At 37.5% G+C, this 22,147-nt stretch overlaps 1 protein-coding gene across 4 annotated transcripts; it reads left to right on the top strand.

The window, feature by feature from the left end:
• The first annotated feature begins 87 nt into the window (after nt 1–87).
• Nucleotides 88–21,130, top strand: LOC112503830 (adenylate kinase, chloroplastic). Of its 4 annotated transcripts, XM_025107820.1 has the most exons (8): nt 88–439; nt 539–643; nt 6,453–6,581; nt 6,650–6,784; nt 7,003–7,149; nt 11,740–11,814; nt 19,529–19,663; nt 20,691–21,130. In XM_025107820.1, the coding sequence occupies exons 1-7, from the start codon at nt 251–253 to the stop codon at nt 19,625–19,627; spliced, it is 879 nt and encodes a 292-aa protein (XP_024963588.1). In that variant the 5' UTR covers nt 88–250; the 3' UTR covers nt 19,628–19,663; nt 20,691–21,130. The 4 variants fall into 4 exon arrangements, with proteins under 4 accessions (XP_024963588.1, XP_024963587.1, XP_024963589.1 ...); XM_025107819.1 differs by lacking the exon at nt 20,691–21,130 and having other exon boundaries at nt 19,529–19,904; XM_025107821.1 differs by lacking the exon at nt 20,691–21,130 and having other exon boundaries at nt 542–643; nt 19,529–19,843.
• The last annotated feature ends 1,017 nt before the right edge of the window (nt 21,131–22,147 follow it).

Genomic DNA, 22,147 nt, shown 5'->3' with positions numbered 1-22,147 from the left:
ATGTAAAGGTGAAACAAAATGACAAAGAGAGTTATTAAAACTATTTTTTAAATTAAATATAAGGCTTTCATGTAAGCCTGTCATAGAATAGAAGAGAAGCCCAAGAGAAAAGGGTCCATCGATCCCTAATCTCAACCCCGTTCACGCAGGAGAGTACCAAATCTTTCTCCACGGTGGTTGGAGAAAAGGTCCGCAGCTACTGCCGAGTGCAACAGAGAGAGGAGACTGGGAGTGAGTCCAAATCGGGCCTATGGCTTCGTGTCCTCATTTGAACTCGTCTATGATGTTATCGAAGCCGAAGCATCCGATTGCTTCATTTTGTCCCCTTGATTTTCCCAACCCACAACATTTGTCATCATTGTCATTCATTGCCTCTCCGATTGGTGGTGTAAAATCTGTTAGACGCCGGTGTAGGCAAACAAATCAGCGGTGTTCCTTGGTAAGTACTTTAATCTCTGCTCTGTTGTCAGCATCTTTAAATGCATTTGGTGTTTCGCAAGCTTTATGTGGAATTGGGCTCATGTTCTTCGCTTATTAGCAGATTTTGGCATCAATGGATAACCCCAAGAAGCCTCTGAAAATTATGATATCTGGAGCTCCTGCTTCTGGTAAAGGAACACAATGCGAGCTAATTACTAGTAAAGTAAGTCAGTTTGGGAAACACATTCCACTGTCCTTTCTGTTTACTTTGAATTTGAAATGCTTCTGTAGTTGTTCCTGTCAGAAGTGATGCTAACAGTTCCTTTCTGTGGACTTCGTTTTGTTGAGGGTTGAATTTGCTGTATCTGTTTTGAAAGTAAAGTATGTGTTAATTTGCCTACAAAACTTCTGCTTATTTGGTAAAATAATTCACAAAAGTGTCTGGTTATCTTATTGTTGCTTATCCCTCAATTTACTCATTTGCTTTGCTACATAGACAACTTCCTTGGTCATTTCTCTCTTAAGTCTTCCAAAATATCCACTGCTACTCAAAGAAGAGCTCTTTCTTGTTGTCTCATAAGTGTGGCCTGTCTTTTACCAAATAGAGGCCAAAAAATGCTTCTTTTTAATATTTATTTTTGGAGGGGGGAGTGTTCAATAACTTCTTTAATGGAAGGTTTATAGGTTCATGGAATCACTAAGAGATAGTTGGCATTGGAGTAATCTTTTACTGTTCTATTTTGAACTCAAATCAAGCCAACAACTAAGCTTTGCATCAAGCAAGTAGAAGGTGTATTGGCAACTTGCATTATGAACCCCTGGTGTTACACCACCAAGTTATGGTATTTGTCAGATGTCTTGGTTTTCTATTATAGATCTCAGTAGAACAATATATTATAAATACATTACAACTTCATAAGAGAGCACTTTCAGGATCTGCCCTTTGGATTACTTTGAGACCCGATCCTATGGATTGCTTCCATAAGGCAATGAATTGTCTAGATTTTAGAACCGTTCTAGATTTTAATCAGTTACTTACTCTCAATGAGACACCATTGCGTCATGTAATAATCCCACTCGAAAACTCCTGTAATACATTATCCTTAGCTTTCGTGGTTTAGGCAAATGGCATGAAATGTCGGGCCTTCTTGGGTACCCATAAGATCTTAGGGGTGTCAGTAGAGACTATAAGGTCACATATGCAAGTATTTATTTTTACCATTTTTTCTTCTTATCATGGCTATGGTAACCACAACCATAAAATCTACCTAGAACTAAACCAATTTTAATGTTTGGCAAATGCATAAGATGAGCCTTCCACCTAAATTGAATTATAATTATAAACAAATAGACAATAAGGTTAACACGGTGGCTACACTGCCACTCCAAGCCTAACTTTTTTTGTTTTTGGTTCTATAATTTAATGTCTCTAAGGAGATACCCACATTTCATGAGAAACATTTGATGAAAAACACTTATTGGTTTTGTAGTATACGAAATATTGGATAGGAACTTCTCTCTAAGAGTATGCTTTTGTTTTGTTAAAATAGTGAACCTTTGGAATAATTTTTCCTTCTTGTGTTAAACATAATGAAACCATTCTTACTTTCCAACTAAGAATGTTGATGCAAGAGGATAAAGGATCATAAGATTTTGAGAAAGTAATAACAGATGCAAGGATTCTATTCTTTGCACCTAGAATATGAGCATCATGTCCTAGATAGCTCAAGGCATCAAAGTATTCTCATATGCAATGTGGACAAGAAATCTTCTTTAAGTGTTTCGTATTCCCATTCAACACAATATGACTAAAAAGTTGGAAGTAAGCACCCACAACAAGTTCCCGTTCCATAAGCCTTCCTCTGACATTTACAAAGCTTCAAAAAACATATGATGTGCCCATGATATTGGAAGCTTAAATGAGATTGCATTATATGTGGCAACAAAAAACATAATTCATTTGTTGTTCCCTCATTAGTCACAACGCCAAATGACATCTCCTAAGATGACACCGACTCCTAATTCCCGGACATATATAACTCATGCTATGCTGTTACAGCGGTCAAAAATACCAATTGCGGTCAATACTGTATTTGAAATAGCGGTTATCGCGGTGGTATAGCGGTTTATATAAACATTTAGAATTATTTACATAATATATTATATATATCATAAAATATAAATAACTCAACATATTATGTGTAATCAATATAAAAAGAAATTCGCTAATAGACTTACGGGGCGTTTGGTTTGCACAGATTCTAAAGGAATCTAATGGAAGGAATGTTGAATTCCATTAACCAAATTCCGTTCCCTCGTTTGGCTCATTCTTTTTCATCAAAGGAATCTTCAAAATCCTACAGATTCCACAAATAAATGAATTTAACATTCCTTAGCAACTACATGGTATTTTGATGGAATGGAATTCTCTATTTTCATAATACCAAATATGTCCTTAACCCAATATACCCTAACCTCATAAAACCCAACATGACCACCTTCGACCACCTTTGACCACCGTCGATCTAAATCACCGCCAACCACCACCGCCGACTACCACTGCTCTGAACCATCGTCAACCACCACCGATCTGAACCACTATTGATTTGAACCACTGCCGATCACTACCAATCTGAACCACCGTCGGCCACCGCCGATCTGAACCACCTCCGATTTGAACCACCGTCGATCTGAACTACCGTCGATCACCGCCATCTGAACTACCATGGACCACCACCGATTTGAACCACTGTCGACCATCGTCATTTAAATCACCATGGACCACCATCAATCTGAACCACGCCAACTACTACCGATCTGAATCACTGCCGGCCACCGCCGACCATCACCGATCTGAACAACCACCGACCATCACCAATCTGAACAACCGTCGATCTGATCCATTGCCGATCTAAACCACCCCCAATCTGAACCACCTTAAAAATCATAGGAGTTTTTTCTTTAAGAAAACTATCTATAAAAATAATTACATAGAATATCTTCAACCTTGTCAACTGATAGTGAAAGAACAAAATCGAGATACATATCAATACCTATTATAGGTAGAAAAATGGAGATCGAAACAAATAACTCGCACGGTCCAGAATAAAAAACAGAAGAGTTTGGAGTATTAAATAACTTGCATCCATAGAACATCTGGCGTGACATAGATAATGAATAAATAGGAGTTAATATCATTCCAATTGCCATTAACAAAGTGATGGCAATTTTGGGCATTAAAAGATATTTTTGGCTGGTAATTATTCCCAAAAAGACAATAACTTCTACAACAAAACCACGCCGATATGAACCACATTCGACCACCGCCACCAGAAGCACCACAGACCACCACCGATTTCAACCATTGCCGACCATCGACGACTACCATCGATCTAAATCACCGCCGGACACCGCCGACCACCAACGATTTGAACAACCACCGATCTAAACCACCGCCGCCACCCCCGATCTGAACCGCCGCTAACCACCTCCATCTGAACCACCGCGGACCACCATCGATCTGAACCACCGCCACCTGAACCACTGCGGACCACCACCGATCTGAACCACCGCCGACCACCGTTGATTTAGTAACGTCGTTTGGCTTATGGTTATATTTAGGTTGTGTATTTTATATTGTTTTACAGTTTAAATAATTATTTTATTAAAGTATTTTTAGTTTTAAAAAAAATAAAATTTTCAAAAAAGGGCATTTTGGTCATTTACCAATATTTCATTCCAATTCCAAAGCTACATTATGTGAACCAAACAGACAGATTCCAATTCCCTAACATATTCCATCCCAATGTGTGTCAACCAAACTGGTGGTCAAACCTGAGAACATTTCATTCCAATTCCTTCAAAGTCAAATTCCTTTAATAGATTCCATTCCATTTAAAAACATTTTGTGAACCAAACGCCACCTTAGAATGATGGTGGAAGGGTTTAGGAAATGCGGTTGAATGCTCGATGATGTTGAAACCTAATTTTTATACATCGTTGACCGTTAAAGATAATAGATGGATTAAATGATATAAATCATTAAAAAAAGTGCAAGTCCAAAATAAAAGCCCAAATCATTTAAATAGGTCTAATATAAGCCGATTGGACAAAAAAAGAGACCAACCACAAATAGTGGTTATGTGAACCGCTATTTTGTGTAAAAAGCGGCAATTTAGCTGTAAATCGCACTGCAATTCTTGGCACCACTATTTAGGACCGCAATTCCTTCCAGGACCGCGAACCACTATTGCACCGCTATTTCACTACTATTAATGGCATAGAACTCATGAACCTATATCTTTGTTCAAAATTATTAATAGCACTACTCTTCACCTTGGACACCTCTAGAAACCAAAATCACATTTTAATCATATCCGATAGAAATAAAACTAGTTTTAGTTGATTACAAGTTTGATGATCTTTATTACGGGGCTTGTGTATTACTGAAATTGGAATAAAGTAATACCAATATTTTCTTTTCTTCCTTGTAGGACGTTCTGAACTAATTGCTGTTTTTCATGATTGAAAATCTTAACATCAAATCAACTGTGGACACTTATCATATAAACATCACAAGCACTTTTGGTCTACCATTTGACAATAGATTTGACTTGAGTGAATCCCTAAACTAGGAATACCAACTTCTAATAGTCGCAACTCGCAAGTCAAGAAATTTTCATAATGTCATGAGAAGGGTATGCTACAATTGAATAAGACTATGTTGTTACATGTTTACTTTGACCTCGCAGGTCTTTAAGCCAGTCTCTTTGGGAAGTGGTTAACATAAGGATTTACCACAATTGTAAAAAATAATGACTCACTTGTGTATTAATGAAATGATAATTGTAGTAGCCTTTTCTCTGTGGTATCTCAATATTTAAAATAAGTAGGCAGTTCCACATGATTATGAGTTGTGTGAACACTAGTACATTAAGATGGAACTCTCATTAGCATGTGAGATAAGGTCACATGACATATTTTCAAGTTTCAGGAGCGCAACCACCTTAGGGCCACTGTGGGCCCAGATTCACCCTCACATTTTAGGGAAAAATCAGCTTTGTTTAGTAACTTATAGTTTTTGCAACATTTTTATAATATTATATTTCCTTTTAAATAGTTTTGTGTTTAAAGAACATTTCTTTCTTCTGATCTATTGGAACCCAGGACCGGAGTATGAAACATCTTACTATCTTGTTAATGTTTATTTATTTACTTAGTTGTTTGTGTTGTTTCTTTTGTTTATTAATTTTCTTCTTGTTGCTAATCAAGAGACAATTCTCTCTCATTTTGACAATTCTCTCTCATTTTACATTGAATATGTTTTTATAATATAGTTTTACATATTTTTTTTATAACGTTCTAGTTTTTGGCATTCTTTTTTTTTCTTAAAAATTGTAATTTTCACATTTCAGATTGAGTATGGTTCTATACTTTTAGTTAATCAATTAGTTTAACTTTAAACAGGTATAGATAATAAATTTAACAAAGAGAAAAACAATTATGGATTCGTTAGAGGAGACTAATGATGTTAGTTATAAACAAAGTTGTATGAAAACCAACTTAGATGATTTTCGTGCAAACCCTGGATTACGGATTAATATATATAAATATATATATGTTTATACAGATGTATATTTATCTATCTTATTTATGTATTTGAATAATAACATTTAAGAGGACCATCGTGAACCCAAATTTTGGCTCCTTCTCTGTCAAAGGTTCCATTCTATTCTATGTTAATGCTACTAGACATAACCAGAGGTAGGTTTTGTAGATAACTGCCAAAAGTCATATAAGATCGTGTGTTGGCTTACCCTTATGCTTTAGCATCTCACCTTAGGACATGAGCAGAGGCTCCATTTAAGACAGATAAATTTTGGATGAATGAAATGCTTTTCTGATCTATTGCCACATAAGTTACTGTTAAAAAATTATTTGTCCTTTGGTCTTTAAGTTTGGGTCATCAATTTTTTTTATTATTATTGATTTATGAAGTAGCAGTATGGACTTAATATATCTTCATATGGCAGTATGATTTAGTGCATGTTGCAGCTGGAGATTTACTAAGAGCAGAAGTTGCAGCAGGGTCTGAAAATGGGAAGCAGGCAAAGGAATATATGGAGAAAGGGCAGTTGGTTCCGGACGAGATAGTTGTTATGGTAGGGTTTTTGAAATCTTTGCGACTTTTTGTAGATCTTTTAACTAGTGATTTCTTCCATGGATATAGATGGTGAAGGATCGTTTATCGCAACAAGATTCCAATGAAAAGGGTTGGCTTTTGGATGGATACCCAAGAAGCTCATCTCAAGCAACAGCACTTCAAGCCTTCGGTTTCCGACCAGACCTTTTTATTCTTCTTGAAGTGAGATGGGTGTTGTTGCTCCATTATTTGAATAATTACTTGTACATTATGCAGTCGATTAGCATTAATGTTATTTACACAAAGAACACGCTGCATGTGATGCACCTTTAATGATACATCATTATCAAGTTATGTTGTTTTATGTTTGCACGTGATCTCTTTTGGATCTAGGTATATTTACCCCTTATCTACTCAACCCATTTTTTTGTTGTTAACAGGTTCCGGAGGAAATTCTTGTTGATAGGGTAGTTGGTCGTAGGTTGGATCCTGTTACTGGTAGAATCTACCACTTAACATATTCGCCCCCTGAAACTGAAGAAATTGCTGCAAGGCTAACCCAGCGTTTTGATGATACAGAAGAAAGAGTACGTTCTTAATGTTCAGTTCATTTTAGTCATCTGGGAACCCATCCATTAACCTTGTTCTTGGTTCTTAATCATTCTATTAGTTTTATGGATGACTTTTCTAGAAATAGCATGGTTTATTATATGAAATTTAAAAGTGAAACTTTTACTATTTCTTTTTGACTTTCTATGTGTGTCATAACTCAAGTTGATGTGCCGATGAGAACTTGGCATAGTGATAACGGTAATCAGTACTTAACTCATGATTTTAGCAAATTCATGTTTGGAAAATTGGATTTTACACAAGTCATCTTCTGTCTTGTACGCCTAAGCAGAATAGTTTGACAAAACGAACACCGTGTCATATGTTTGTGTTAAGAACCAGTTTTACTGATCAATTAAAATAAAACAATGTAGAAGAAACAATAGCTGAATGCTTGATTAACAAGAAAAAGATAGGTAATTAGCTATTCTAGAGGCTAGACTCTCCCAAGGACAAAGTCAATATTATCTGCATACCCTACTCTCCCCTCTATCCCCTATATAATAACAGCCCCAATAACGCTAATGGGCTTGGGTCGGTGCCTAACATTACCCCGCCTCCTAACACCTTGTCCTCAAGGTGGATAGAAAAAATAAAGGAAGAAAAGATGCCATGTTACATCTCCCTCAACAACTATCACAATAAAACCTAGTTGGAAGTAACCACGAGTGTTAGGCACGGTTGATGTTGAATGTATTCTTCCAGAAACTCATAGGAAATGCGTCAAAATTTTGGAGCACATCTCAGATCTTCATAATAGCGATTGCGCTAGCCATTTCTCCCCTCAATCGAACCAACTCCTCATGTGCAATCTTCGTTTTCCAGATGTCCATCCTCTCACCCTCCGTGTACTTACTCACTGAATCTCCATCCTTGTAACTCCTCTTAAAATCGTTGCGTTGAAGATAGAACGATTGATCTCTGACCTTGTAACTCCTCCAAGACTCGTTGTCTTTCAGATCGAAGGATTGGTCCTGGAAACAGAAAGATTCTGGTGAGATGTTGGTCTCAAAAGAGATCGATATCGATATATGGACGCAATTTGTTTTCTGTTTCCTTGGACCCTTTCATGGACCATTTGTGGGTTAGGCCGAACCAAAACCCACTTTGTTTGTTCTGTTCTTGCAATGTTGTGCAATGAATCTGTCTGGTTTACCCCAAGCCTCTCTGTCGAACTAGGGATTGTCAACGAATTTCTAAGGAAACCAACCAGAGGCAGTGAGAAATCCCATCTGACGGTTTGGCCCGAGGCGGAACCCTAATTTTCCGGACTCTTAATGATCGGCGGAAACTATCTTTATCGTTTGGTAGCCTCCAACGTTGACCAAGTAATTTGGAGACTCTTTTCCTTCCTTAATTGCTATGTTCTCTTCGATCAGCAGTGTTTTCTCCCCATTCTCTCTTTCCTTCTTATTTTCTTCTAATTCACTAATTATCGCTGTCGTTATCACGGGACTGTAAAGGTTGAGATCAGAGGTGATTCCTTCTTCACGAATATTCTGTGTCTCCTCCGTCTGTTTCTGATTGAGAATCCGATTTTGCAAATTGTCATAATAGATCTCGGAGTTGTTGCTGAAGATCTGAAACAATGGATTGGATTTCAAGCACCTCCATCTTTATGGATTCAATCATCTGTGGATTCATACCACTGGACATAGCTTCCAACACACAATATGAGGACCACTGCGATTCTGTGGCCATGGATTCTAATGACTTTGATACCAATTGATAAGAACCAGTTCTACTAAACAATTAAAATAAAACAATGTAGAAGAACCAGTAGCCAAATGCTTGATTAACATGGAAAGGATAGGTAACTAGCTAGAGGCTAGACTTTCCCAAGGACAAACTCAATATTTTTCTGCTTACCCTACTCTCCCCTCTATGCCCTATTTAATAACAACCCTAAATGTGCTGGGCTTGGGGTCGGTGCCTAACAGTTTGATGTTGCTTGAAGCCATGAGTTTTGAGTTTCAGAATCAAATGAGAGGCCCACCTTAGTTTTGAGCAGCAAAATCCATTTGTTTGTCTTATACCCATCAAACCGTGTTTCCAATGCCACCAAAGATACTTGGTTGTACATGTTATGTTCATGACATGAAGATTAAGACATGCTTCCTCATGTCATGACCATGTATGTATGCATATATGTGTGTGTGTTATAGCCTTACTTTAAGGCAATATGTTGTCATTGTTGATTTCAGCTTTGTCAAGTCAAGTTAGTCATTCATCTAGTCGTCCTTAATGGTGTCTAACAACTTTCCAAGTTATATGGAAATCATTCCTAATAAGGATATTTGCTAGTTTCCAGACAGTATTGTGCCACAGGAAGTATATTTTTGATTTGTTGTGTAAGTGTGGGTTACTTGGATGCAAGCTAGTTCACTCTCCTATGGTTCAAAATGAATATTGCATGAGAATAGGTTGTCTTTGAAGGATTTAGAGAAATATAGACGAATCATAGGAAAACTCAATTACCTAGCTAATCTATGATGAAATATTTGTATTTTTTGAGTATAGTCTAGTATGCCTATTTACTAATGTTTGTCCTTACATTGGTTGCTGAGTTGTGGATCTTGTGATATTCAAGGCTTCTCAAGGGAGGTATTTTGTATCATTATCAAGGTTTATGCCTTCGTTGAGGAGGGATCTAGGACGATGGCATAGTTCTCATATGCATATTCGGCTGTCCTCAATCTGCCATGGGTTTAACTCATATTTGTTGGTATCTGTAATCCAATTTATGTCCCTTGGAGACTCATGGTTAGGGTGATGGGTCATTGTATTGGTATTGCACCTATGCCAAGCCTCTTTCTCTATAAATACCTGGACCTTAAAATTTTCTTCCTCATGGCCCATGCTTTAAACCCTTCTCCCTTTTGCGTCTATCAGAGTACAATTGGTTGCTGCACTTGCTGCACTGGAGGCTTGTACTTGCTACATATTTGAGTTGTACGTAACTCTGTATGTATACAGATGTGTATATATATAATTTTTTATATAAGATGCACTTCACATTGCTGAGGCCCATGCTTCATGCCTGCACCTCGCGCCTAGGCCTCAGGACCCCTTTCCGCCTAAGTGCGCTTTGAGCCTTTAACAACTTTGCCGATGTGTAAAAGACCACTTCCATTTCATTCATGAAACTCTATTTTATAGTAGCTATGTGAAGAAGATACACCTTATATATTCTTTCATATGAACATATTATAATGGAATCCGTCTTAGATCTCACTCCAGCTTGTCGTACACATGCATATATGAGCTCATAAATTCGTAGCAAGAAGAATGGTTTGGACATGTTAAAAAACGGAAATAATACTAAAAGTAGATGAAGGTATTAGGTTCTTTCAAATAAAATATGATGTTTCTTGTTGACAACATGTAGACATCAAGCCATATTCTCATGAACCTGTGTAGAAGTATTTCATTATTGGCATCTTTAGGCATTTCGGAGGACGTGTCTTTTGGTAGGAGTTCTTGGAGGCATATGACTAGAGTGGCATGTTAATAATGGGATGTGGTTGAGGGTGTTGACAAGGGTTTTGACCAAGGGCTGGAGAGTAGATAAATAAGTTCCTTGTGTGGGATGGATGGGCCGACTTGACTCGACTTCCTTGCTTGATTTTCTTAGTGGTCATACGTACATGTTTTAAGTTGCCATGCATACACAACTGTTTTCTTGATTACATGGTATATTACCTATTGGATTACTTGTTTGAAGACACCTTGCGTTGTGCACAAGCCGGACGTCTTCATGGAAACAACCTCTTGATCCTAGTGGTTGAGATAAGATCTTAGTGCATCCTACCCCTCCCAAACACTAGTTTCGAGTGGGATTTATTGGTTCGTTTGGTTTGGCTTGGTTTTAGTATTAGGCCTCAACGTGACTTAAAAGATGTGATATCTACAATAAGTTGCACCCTTTATTGGAACTTATGACTTTGTTCATTGCATTTATGAGGTGATTGCTCTGTTATATGGGTCCACATTTAGCTGTTGTATTACTTCTTTTGTTGAAATTGTTACTCTTTTAATCATTTAGACTTAAACAAGTGCTTGGATGTTGGTGTATCAAATTCCAATTTCAATTCATCCTTCCAGTCTGATACTAATCTTTCATCCTATATTTCCATTCTTAATGAAGAAATTTGATATAATATTTCCACATTTCGAGTAACACATCGGTAAGTAGTCAAGTTGTATAACTTCATTTTAAGAACATATCTACTTAGAGTCCTTGATCAATGTGAAAGGATAGGAATATTGATGGGAATAATTTCTCTTATCAAACTATTTGTAGGCAAGCAAAGAGGTGTTTTTTCTTAACGTGCGGTTTCCATGATCAAAATCTTTGCTGATAACCTTATCATACAAGGGATTGAATTACAAAAACATATTTTAAGTAGCATCATATGAAGAAATGTTTAGAACCTTGAAAATGGAATTATACTTGCATTCTTTCTCTTGTTTGCTTGGTTTTTAGTTCTTCTACTTTACTTTGTCGTAGTTTATGTTTGCATTTTGAGAAGCAACCAATTAATTGTGTTTTCTTCCATGATGATTAGGTAAAGCTTCGGTTGGAAACACACAACCAAAATGTAGAATCAGTCCTTTCGTTGTTTGAAGAGATCACAGTCAAGGTATGCAACACTATTGAGCTTTCCTGGAATTCAACCATGGTTGATTGATTAATGTTATCAGGACAGTCAATTGCGGCGCTATAACGGTGGACAAATAGCGGTACCGCGAATAGCGGCGTTATTTATTGCTATATAACTGAAATTGAACCCAAAATAGCGGTTGGGATCATCGTTGTTTTTTGTGTTGGTTGTTTTCTTATTAAGCGGTTTTTTTGAGAATTTGTGTTAACAACAATTAGGTTACCAATTCTATTACTAGGTTTCCAGTTCTGCAATCCACTTGTTTGGTTCAAACACACCAACAATTCAGTTGTCGATGTGCTTCCATGTGCTCAACCTTGTTTTTTCATCGAATCCTCTTCACGACTTTGTGCTGGTGTTCCATTAGTCAAGTACCTAAGTTCTTTATTAAATCATCTTCTCTGTCTCCATTCTATTGGATTTTTTTAGTTAATGGTTGGACGTAGACACCACTTTGTTGACACCACTTTGTTTCCATTTTACTGTTGTTCTTTGTTAAGTTATTTATATATATAAATATTACTATTATTTATATATACCTATTTTTACCGCTTTACCAATGCAAAAACCCATGATTTCAAATCATGGTCTTGACTACGATTTCCGCAAATGACCGAATTAATTGCTTAGAATGTTAATATGTTCTATTATTTACTTATTTTCTTTTATAGATTATCCATCCTTTAGTACATGGTTTACTCTTGAGTGCAAACATTTGTTAGCCTAGTTTATACTTTCAGGAGCAAATGTTTTACTTCATCTTGTGTCATTGGAACTTAAATGAGGACAAACATTTCTTATGAGTGCATCGAACTTCAATTTTTGTTCAATTATGAAAAATCGTTTTAATGTGACCACCACAAAATACAAGTTGGGAAACCAAACCAAACCAAACCAAATGAGTATAACCCACGCGGAGGTGGGGTCTGGGGTAATATGGAAAACATCGTGTTTAGTTATCATTGAAATATCATTCTCTATCTAGAAGATTAGAATCTATATTATCCTCTATTCAAATCCTCATGCAATCTCATGCCTTGGTCAAGGCAAATGCTAGATTTAGGTTATGTTAGAACGCAGAGTTAATGATTTGCCTGAATCAACTCCTATGCATTACCAGATGATGATCTATCTTGATGTGGCTCACATGCTCATGGAAAATCTCATTCATTCCTCTTGAACAGAAAGACATCGACCTACCTGAACCAAACAAAACAAACCCAGTAAATCTAGGGCATAAGGAGGGTTGGAGTCCTTACCTCCACCTAGAGGAGTAGAGGCTGCTTTACTCAAGACCTCCAACCTCATATTATTGAATTAGCCGAAGTATTTTGTAATTTGAGGATAAGTCTTTTTAAATGGTTGGTAATTAAGGGCATGGGATTTGTTCTTCTATCCTACCAAGTTAGTTACTGTTATTTATACCCTAAGGGTTAGCAAGTCCTTTTAGTAAGCCGGGTAAACAAGGTACAAGTAGGTAATGCTGGGGTTTAGTATAAATAGAAGGGATGAGAAACGTGCAAGGCATTCTTTTTGTTAAGATTTTATGGGCGTGAGTCCTGTGGAGACATTCTGGCCTCTCGAAAGCCAGAAAACCCCTTTGTAAGCATTTGATTAGTGAGAAGCAGTTTTTTTTAATTCAATTTCTTTGATTTTCCCCGTGTACATAAAATTGGTATCAGAATGAGAACGAACCTGTAGATGACTAGAACTTTTGTTCTGCGTGGAAAGCAAATTGGAGGGTACCATCATGAGTTCTGTCCGGAAGGGTGTGAAATGTGAAATCATTGATGGAAGATTTCAAATCGTTAAGAAAGGATGTGGAGACCGTGTAGAAGATAATGGACAGGCTAATCAAGTTTTATGATGCGACGGTAAAGAAAAAGACGGCCAAATCATAGGTAGAAGAAGATCCAAAGAGATTCCAGACTGTTCATGTTAACAACGAAGAGATGAGGAGAGAAAATATAGAGGGAGGGAAGGAGAGAACAAACAAAAGAAAGATCCAGACATGTTATTCGATGGTCATTCTAAGCTACTACCGCAACGCTCACCATCAGCACCACCATCATCTTCGTTGTCTCCACCGCCATCAACACTACTGTCACTGTTGCATCCGCCATCATTGTCACCGTCACCGCTGCCTTCACCATCATATAAGCCGGGATCAATGGTGCTTCCACCAACGAGGGTAACCAAGTCTAGAAACAAGATATTGATTGTTGGAAATTTTATCTGGCCCAAAACCATTTTAGGGATTACTTTTTGGCCTGAGCCCGTGGACTTAAATTGGTCCATCAATTCCATCTCTATGACAATGAGAAATCGATTTTGGTTGGACGATCTTCATTGGAAATTGCCGTTGCCGTTGCTACCATGCCTTTCACCATCTCCGCTGCCGTTACCACCCCATCGTTTCCATCATTGCCACCACTACGGGTGGTGACTTGATTGTTATCCCTTATCACTTGGGATCTTGGCGAAATTGATGTCGAGTTACGAGGTGTTCAATTATGATAATGGGAAACTAAAGGGATGGGGAGTCTTGGTGCGTTCTTACTATCTTACAGAATGGGGTGTAACCTCGTGTAAGATTGCATATGCTTTGGAGAAAACAAACTACCAAGGTTATGACTTATATTGGAAGAAATCTGAAGAGAAGTATCATTTTTTACGTCAAAATACCGTGATCTTCTAGCCATGCACAACGTGGATTTTATCATCACCAACACGCACCAAGAGATTGCAAAAGAAGAGTACTATTGCACAAAATGAGAATCACTCATCTTTCAAGCTTGGGAGCCTATCTCATAATTTCATTTAAGCATTCTTTTGTACATGGATTCACCAATATGTACCTTGTCGTAAATGGTCTTAAAAAAAGGGCGTTGAGGGTGACTTGGATGCCTGAACGGCTGCCACAAGGGGTGCTAATGATTATAGAGGCGGTTCAGTTGCAATGATTGCTACAAAATGTTTTATAGCTCGTACCAGCCTCACAATTAACTATCTAGTGGGTATTTCTAGTCGGCGTTTTCGTGGCATACCATGTGTAGTTAACTACTTTTTCTATGTTGATGAAAACATACGGAGCATGCAAGTTCAATAGGGGTATGAAGAGCTTGATGACACTTATTGGAGGCAGAAAGCTATTAAGCTAGCGAGATATCTCATTAGTAAAAACTCTGCATCTCGATCTTAGTCATATTTCTTCTAATGTTGTGTTCCCAAGACAGAGCAACAATACTTTTCGGAAGCAGGGCACGAAGTACTCTGTTTTTGGTTTCAGTTTACTTCTTTTCATAGAGGTATCTAATGCAATTGCCAATGAAGAAGGGGTGAATAAAATGGTCGATATTTACAATATATGTTGTGTTACTGGTGACCGTTTAGTGGGTGTTGCTATAAAGAAGTATGGAAATACTCGTACAAAGCTGAACATAGCAAAAGGAAGGGAGCGTGGGACAATCTAGTATCCTTACACCGGGAATGGACTCAAGAATTGAAGGAGAAGTTAATGCCTATGAGGGAAAGGGTATGGTTGGATGTGATGGCTATAAAAGGGCAAGGCGTAGCGGAGAAGAACAATGATGTGGGTGCAAAACCACGAATTCGGTGTTGGATTGAAAAGAAGGGTGATGATGGTCTATCGTTGTGTCTAGTATACCACCCACAACAACAAACAAAACGGTTAGATTCTTTTCTTTCCAAGTGGCAAGTTATGACAGTTTGGTTAAGAATAGATTTGGACAGGAGCATTTGGATGAGTTTATAGATTGGTAGATCGCGGTTGGCGAACTTACTTGAGCTCTTTTGATTTTGGCTCCGGCAACAAGACAGAGTTACAAAGTGGATAAGACAGGTGGGGGTTAGTGATCTCAGAGGTTGGTGTAGAAATGGAGGTGGCACGAAGCTTAATTGGAAAGGTTTATCTCTTGTTGCAGCCGGTTGAAGAGATGTAACATGGCAACATCATTTTCTTTATTATTACTTTCTCTTTCCACCTTGAGGGCAAGGTGAGAATTTTGGGGGAGGGTATTGTTATACCCCGAGGGTTAGCAAGTCTTTTTAGTAAGTTAGGTTAACATGGTACAAGTAGGTAATGTTGGGATTTAGTATAAATAGGAGGGATGAGCAATGGAATTTATACGAGCGGGGCACCATGTAGAATAAAAATAAAAGTTGACATTCTGAAAATGGCAAAAGCATCGATATTATATTGATGATATTCGACCTTAACGAGTTTTCATTAGTAGGAACTTATCTATGATATCTTTATTATCAATCTCGGTAAAAAGATCTTTTTCAATATAAGCAACCAAGCAATCATTCATCCATTGATCTCCCATTCTATTGAGCAAACTATTCTTCACGATGTTCGTAGCTGAAAACGTCTTCTCAACGGTCATAAGCAAATACATGAGAGTGACCACTTCATCCCTTTTTGTTTCAACCATTTTCTAGTGCAAGATCATTGATCCCTTTTAAGTTATAAAACTTTTCCATAGTCTGCATATCAACAATATAAGTCTCTAGTTGATCAAGCATCAAAAGTTCCACTTAAGAGAAATCATCCGGATATAAATGAGCAAGATGAATCATTTTGCTCTTGTCAAGAAGCTGAAAAGGAGTCGCTTGGATTTAGGCATGCCATGGAAATAAGCAACTCAATGCTAGTTTCAGAAAACAGATTCTCCAATTCCATAAGTGACAGCGGAAAATAATTCAACACGATAGTAGTGCAAGTTTGTCATTTGTGGAGCTTTTTGGCGTGAAGTAAGAACATTTCATCCATGTTACAGACATCAATATCATGTTTCTCATAAACCAAGGTAACTTGATTGAGTAGAGAATCCCAATAGTCATTTTCAACCCTCATTTTCTATAGTTGATGCTTGCGAACTCCAACCAATTTGATTGCATTTACAATATCTTGTTCTTTCTTTTGCAATGCTTGGGATAATTCGTTGGTGATCCCTGTCATCATTTTTCATAAAGTGTAGGCAAAACACAAAATGAAATGAGTGCAAGGAATTAGAAAGCAAATGAGCTTTGAACTTTTGTTCATGGGTTAGTGTATCTTCTTTATCATCTAAAGCACATCTATTACAGATGGAAACAATGCAATGATACTGACCGAAGTACGTGCAATGTGAACCCCGTGTATCACGTGCTCTAATGAGAGAAGTTTCTTGATTGAGGCCTCGACCTTCACCAGAATTAAGTTCTTCAAAAACTTTGGTTGTTTGTTGTTCTAGAAGTAGATCATGGCGTTTACAAGAACCTCCGACAACATTCACAACATTGTTTACTAAGAAAAAGAAATCAACGATCTTTGTGTGCTTTTTTGCCGCAGCTACAAGAGTAAGTTGAAGTGGATGAACAAAACAATGAACATGCGCACTTCTATTTTCGTTCAGAATTAGTGTCTTGATCGCACCATTCTCGCCTTGCATCATACTTGCCCCATCATAAGCTTGCCCACACAATTTAGTGATGCTTAATCCATGTCGTGGGAACAATCATAACATTGCCCACGCAATTTAGAGATGCTTGATCCATGTCGTGAAAACAATTTATCAAGTGTCGCTTTAAGTGAGATAGATGTAGTGTTTGGAACATGCTCGATGCTTAAAAAGTGCTCAATTCTACATCCTCTCATATCCGCATAGCGCAACACAACGCTTCTTTGTTCTTTGGTTGAAACCTCACGAAATCCATCGAGCACCGCAAAAAATCATCACCAAGATCACATAGAATAAGTTATGTTGTTTATGTTGCAACAACATTAACAATGTCCTCTTGGATATCCAGTGAAGTTAACTTTAAATTCTCAGTCGCATTATTAAGAGTAACTGCGATAGCTCAAGGAAGTTGCCTCTATTATTTTGAATCTTTACATTCACCATGACCTCGGAAAGAAAAACCTTGTCCCAAGAGAAACCGAATGCAGTCTATCGATGCGATCAAACGTAACTTATAAACCCTCTTAGCTTGGTCTGAATGATTGATGATAAGAGATCTAATATGTTGCTTTTTTGTTCAACAAAGTTCAACAACGCCTCCAATAAGAATTGTTAGTTTTTCTTTCTTTGCCAATTTGCAAGTTTTAAGCCTACAAAAGTCTAGCCTGCTTGATCTGCAACACTTGGTTTGAAAAGATAGCAACATAAACAAGAAGCTGCATCTTTGCTGACACTATACTCGAGCCAAGTAGAAAATTCATCAAACCAAGAAGGGTTGAATCTTGGTGATCTTTTCCTAAAGGCAGTGCAAGGAAAATCATGGCTTTTGAGGTTGGTAAAGCCCTTTCAATAGATATGCTCTGGGAACTTCATCACGAATATTAGGATTGTGATACAATTTTCTATTCCGCAATCCAGGGTCAGTCAGAAGATTTGGTAAATTGATTTCCACATGACTTAGTTTACAACTATCAGCATTGTTCTTATTTGGCGTAGATGACGAATCAGCGGTTATTTTTCTCTTTATTAAATTTTCATCCATGACTGTTAAAAATTAAACTAATCAATAAATCAAACAAATGTAGATGGAATTAAGTCAGGTGAAGAGCATCAAGCTTCCCAAAACCTGAAATGGAACCCAAAATTGATGTCTTGTTGGAGGGTGTAAACAGGGGAGGAGAGATCAGGAGGGAATTCCAGGCTTCCAAGTTCCAGCAGGCAGCAGTGGTGGTTCTTACTTAGTGTGGAAAGGGACTGGGCTTGGCGCTGGCGGTCCGTCAAACACAGTCACACTCACATAGAGGTGTGTCCCCGGTGGAAAAGGGGAGAGGTGAGGTGAGCCCTCGTTCTTCCAGCAGAGCATCTAGTGTCATGTTTTGTCTTTGTGAAAACGTAGTCAATAGGAGAGGCGGGAGAATGGAAATCGAGTAGAGATGCAGACCTCTTAAGTTATTGGGGGAGGAGCGATGGTGCTGAAATAACCCTTGCCATACTCCCAGGAAAAGCTCGAACGACCTTCAACAAAACCGAAACCGACACAGGTGGGTAGGTAGAGAATACCTAGGGACGACCCATTACAAGATAAATTTTGGGTCTATTTATTAATACATCAAAAAAAAGGTGAGGGGGTGCCAATGCACCTTCTGGTGCTAAGGTGGCTCCACCCTAGGGATGAGGAACGTGTAGGGCATTCTGTTCTGAAAACACTTTTTGGGGTGAGTCATGTGGAGAGATGTTGGTCTCTCGAAAGCCAGAAACCCCTTTGTAAGCATTTGATTAGTGACAAAACATGTGGTTTCCTCTGAATTCAATGTCTTTGATTTTCCCGGTGTACATCAGTTACTTACCAAAAAATATGTTAAAAATAAAGAGACCTCCAAAGCAACCACTTCAATGTAGATCGGTCTGTTGTTATTTTCCTATATATAACAGTGTAACTTGGCTTTAACAGGTTTGTTCATGTTGTCTGTTCTCACACTCTTGGTTCTTTTTTTCCTTCCTATATCTCATGGGCTCTACAAGTCAGAGGTCTTTATAGATACAATCTCTCTACCCCAAGGGTTGTAGGTATGGTCTGTGTACATCTCACCCTTGCTGTACCCTATTTCCGAGTGGGATTTTCTGGGTACGCTTGGTTTGGTTTGATTAAATTGTTATATAATCGTTGAAACTCTATATGCAAATGTTAAATTTAAGAACACTATTAAATCAACGTTTGTGTGTTTCAGGTCGATGGAAGTCTTCCAAAGGAGGATGTATTCGCAAAGATTGATAGTGCGCTAGCAAATCTTATTGAGCAAAAGAACACTACTATGTTAGCTACATAATGAAAAATGAGCGAAATATATATGAATAACAGCTAGGTAAAACATTCATGTGGTGTTTGATTATTTGCCTGCTGCATTAGAATGTGCATAGATTGTATTTGTGAGAACAAGATTGCCATTTTGACATCTCATTCATGTGTAATTCATTCTCATATTATTTACATTGCATAAACATTCCTCATCATGATAAAGTTGTATTTGAGATACATTAGTTGATTAATATTTTTTAAGAAAAAAGCTAAATGCATAAAAAATGTAATGAAGTTTGTCTTAGTTCCTATTTGGTGTATTGATGATTTTCTTTCTCACTTGGTGTAATAAACGTTTGATTTTTCCTATTTTGTACTGGATTTCACCCATTGGTAGATCTTGTAACTATTGATAATGTGGGAGACTAAGTTGTCAGGTTTAAATTGTAATTTTTGATTACATGGAAAATGTGATAAAATTCATCGATGCCATGTAGCCTGAAAACTTGTTTATCTGGTAAAATTTGAACGCAATAGGAAGAATTGTACGACTGTTTTGATGCATTTTGCCCTTAAAGAAAACTGTGCTTCCGCATTCAGAATGTTTGTAGGCATGGTTTTCAGAAGCGGTTGAGGCATATGTTTTAAGGCGAGGCGGCCCAAAACTGCACTTGAGGTGTCGCCTCTCATTGTATGGCTGATTCATATGCCTTGCATGTGTGAGGCGTTAGGTGAAGCAGCAAGGCGGTGAGTCTATAGAGAGACTTGCTCTGTTATGTGGGTGTGCCTTTCTGTTATGGGTGTCATCAATGTGGTATGAACAGTATGACTCGAGGATTATGAAGGCAAATAGAAAGAAAATCCTGAACTTGGTGACTTGTTGCTTATGATTTGCTCTTCCCAGGAGGTGCAGTATTCATCTCACAATATCTATTGGATTGTCATGTTACTTAAATTTGTCGATATACTAAATTACCATGTCTTTCTATCATTTTTTCATGATTACAACTGGCAGTGTCACAAAATTTGACAACCCTGAAAACATTGTATCAGTTTGTTTATCTTGTTGACCAACTACATTTCCTGATTTGTACAATCCTCATTCTTTAGTAAAGGAGCCACAAGTGCCTGGTCCGAAACATGGGAACCCCTCGACCGTTCAACCAACTTTGCCAAATGATAAGTCCAAAGGGTGTATGGACTCTAGTTTTGTGATGTCTCTGGAAGAAGAGAAAGGGACCAAAGTTATCATGAACACAAAAGCTCTCTCAAGGAAACTTTGGGTTATGAGTTTAACCAAACAAGTTTTCTAATATTGGGAGTTTAAGGGTCAACAGAAAGTGCAGCATGGTATAGAGGAATGAAGGCTAGTACCATAAATCAAGTGTATTTAGAGGGTGATCATTTCGGAATTCCAGTTTTTTTCTCGATGTTCAAGTAAGCTCCCGCTTTCTTCACTTTATAAATCTGTTATAGTTGTTGAAAAAGCCAAGTTGTCAGGGCTTGTTGATATGTTGAGCAAAATATGTAATGTGTTGAAGTGGCAGTACTACTATTTTCTAACACATGACACACAGACACACACACACGCACATATATATATAATATAAATATCAACCAGTTATAGAGCATATTGGATACAAACTCAATGCTTAGGAGAGGTTGTAATACATTGGATAGTAATCACACATGTAAAAGTTTTATGTGGTATGTGCATTGACTTTTAGAGTGTTCAAGTTATTTGGCCATTGGAGTTAATTTGCTTAATTCAAATGTGCAGGTTTTTTATGATATATATAATTGACATGCTGGCTTGTAAAATGTCTTAGAAGGTCTATTAATTTATTTTTAAAGCCTTCCAACCACAAAAAACTAACAAAACTTTTAGTTTGAATGGGAAATGTTGGTCAAACTGGAATCTATCAATGGAAAGGAAGTGCAGTAGAAAAAGGTCGAGTGATCAAACTGTAGGTGGGTCCTAATAAAATAATATGAATATGGATATTACGATTGAAGCCTCTTAACCATAAAATATGATGGTTTAACGCTTTCTCTCACAAGTTATTCCTTAACAAAAATAGGATTTAAGATTTCATCTTCTGTTGCCTTCTTTTGATACAGTTCTCAGACATTGTTGTCATCAGCATCTAAGCAACAAGTAGGTTCACTTTCTATTTACCTTATCAGTCGACGCTGTGAGGTTCACTTTCTATTTACCATATTAGTTGACACTGTGAGCCCAGCCCAACGATCCCTAGTAATAGGGTTCTTCCTCCAATAGTTGATACTTCAGGGGGTTTTATATCTATGATATATCTTCTCTATAAAGGACCAGAAATACCTTGTTTACGTATCATTGCATCTTTGAAATCAAAGAATATTGAAAAAAGAAGTGTTAAATCTTTCATGGTTGTCCTACAAGTGAATAGATAGTTAGATGCTTGTCTTTCAAATTGTTTTTTTTTATCACAGTTCTATAGCTCTCTCAGGAGCCTTTCCAATTATGACGATTTTACTTCTACTTAGTGGTTGTGAAGTTTCTATTTTTAAA

The sequence above is a fragment of the Cynara cardunculus genome, unplaced genomic scaffold (genome assembly GCF_001531365.2).
Source record: "Cynara cardunculus var. scolymus isolate 2C unplaced genomic scaffold, CcrdV1 Un_Scaffold_3964, whole genome shotgun sequence".
Lineage (NCBI taxonomy): Eukaryota > Viridiplantae > Streptophyta > Magnoliopsida > Asterales > Asteraceae > Cynara > Cynara cardunculus.
This window is presented reverse-complemented; position numbering and strand designations above follow the sequence as displayed.

What these genes read in the sequence shown, in the direction of transcription:
- LOC112503830 (XM_025107820.1), top strand. Translation starts at nt 251, where the DNA reads ATGGCTTCGTGTCCTCATTTGAACTCGTCTATGATGTTATCGAAGCCG. An exon ending in CGGACGAGATAGTTGTTATG is followed by an intron (nt 6,582 to 6,649) that starts GTAGGGTTTTTG and finishes CCATGGATATAG; the next exon opens with ATGGTGAAGGATCGTTTATC. An exon ending in TTGAAGAGATCACAGTCAAG is followed by an intron (nt 11,815 to 19,528) that starts GTATGCAACACT and finishes TGTGTGTTTCAG; the next exon opens with GTCGATGGAAGTCTTCCAAA.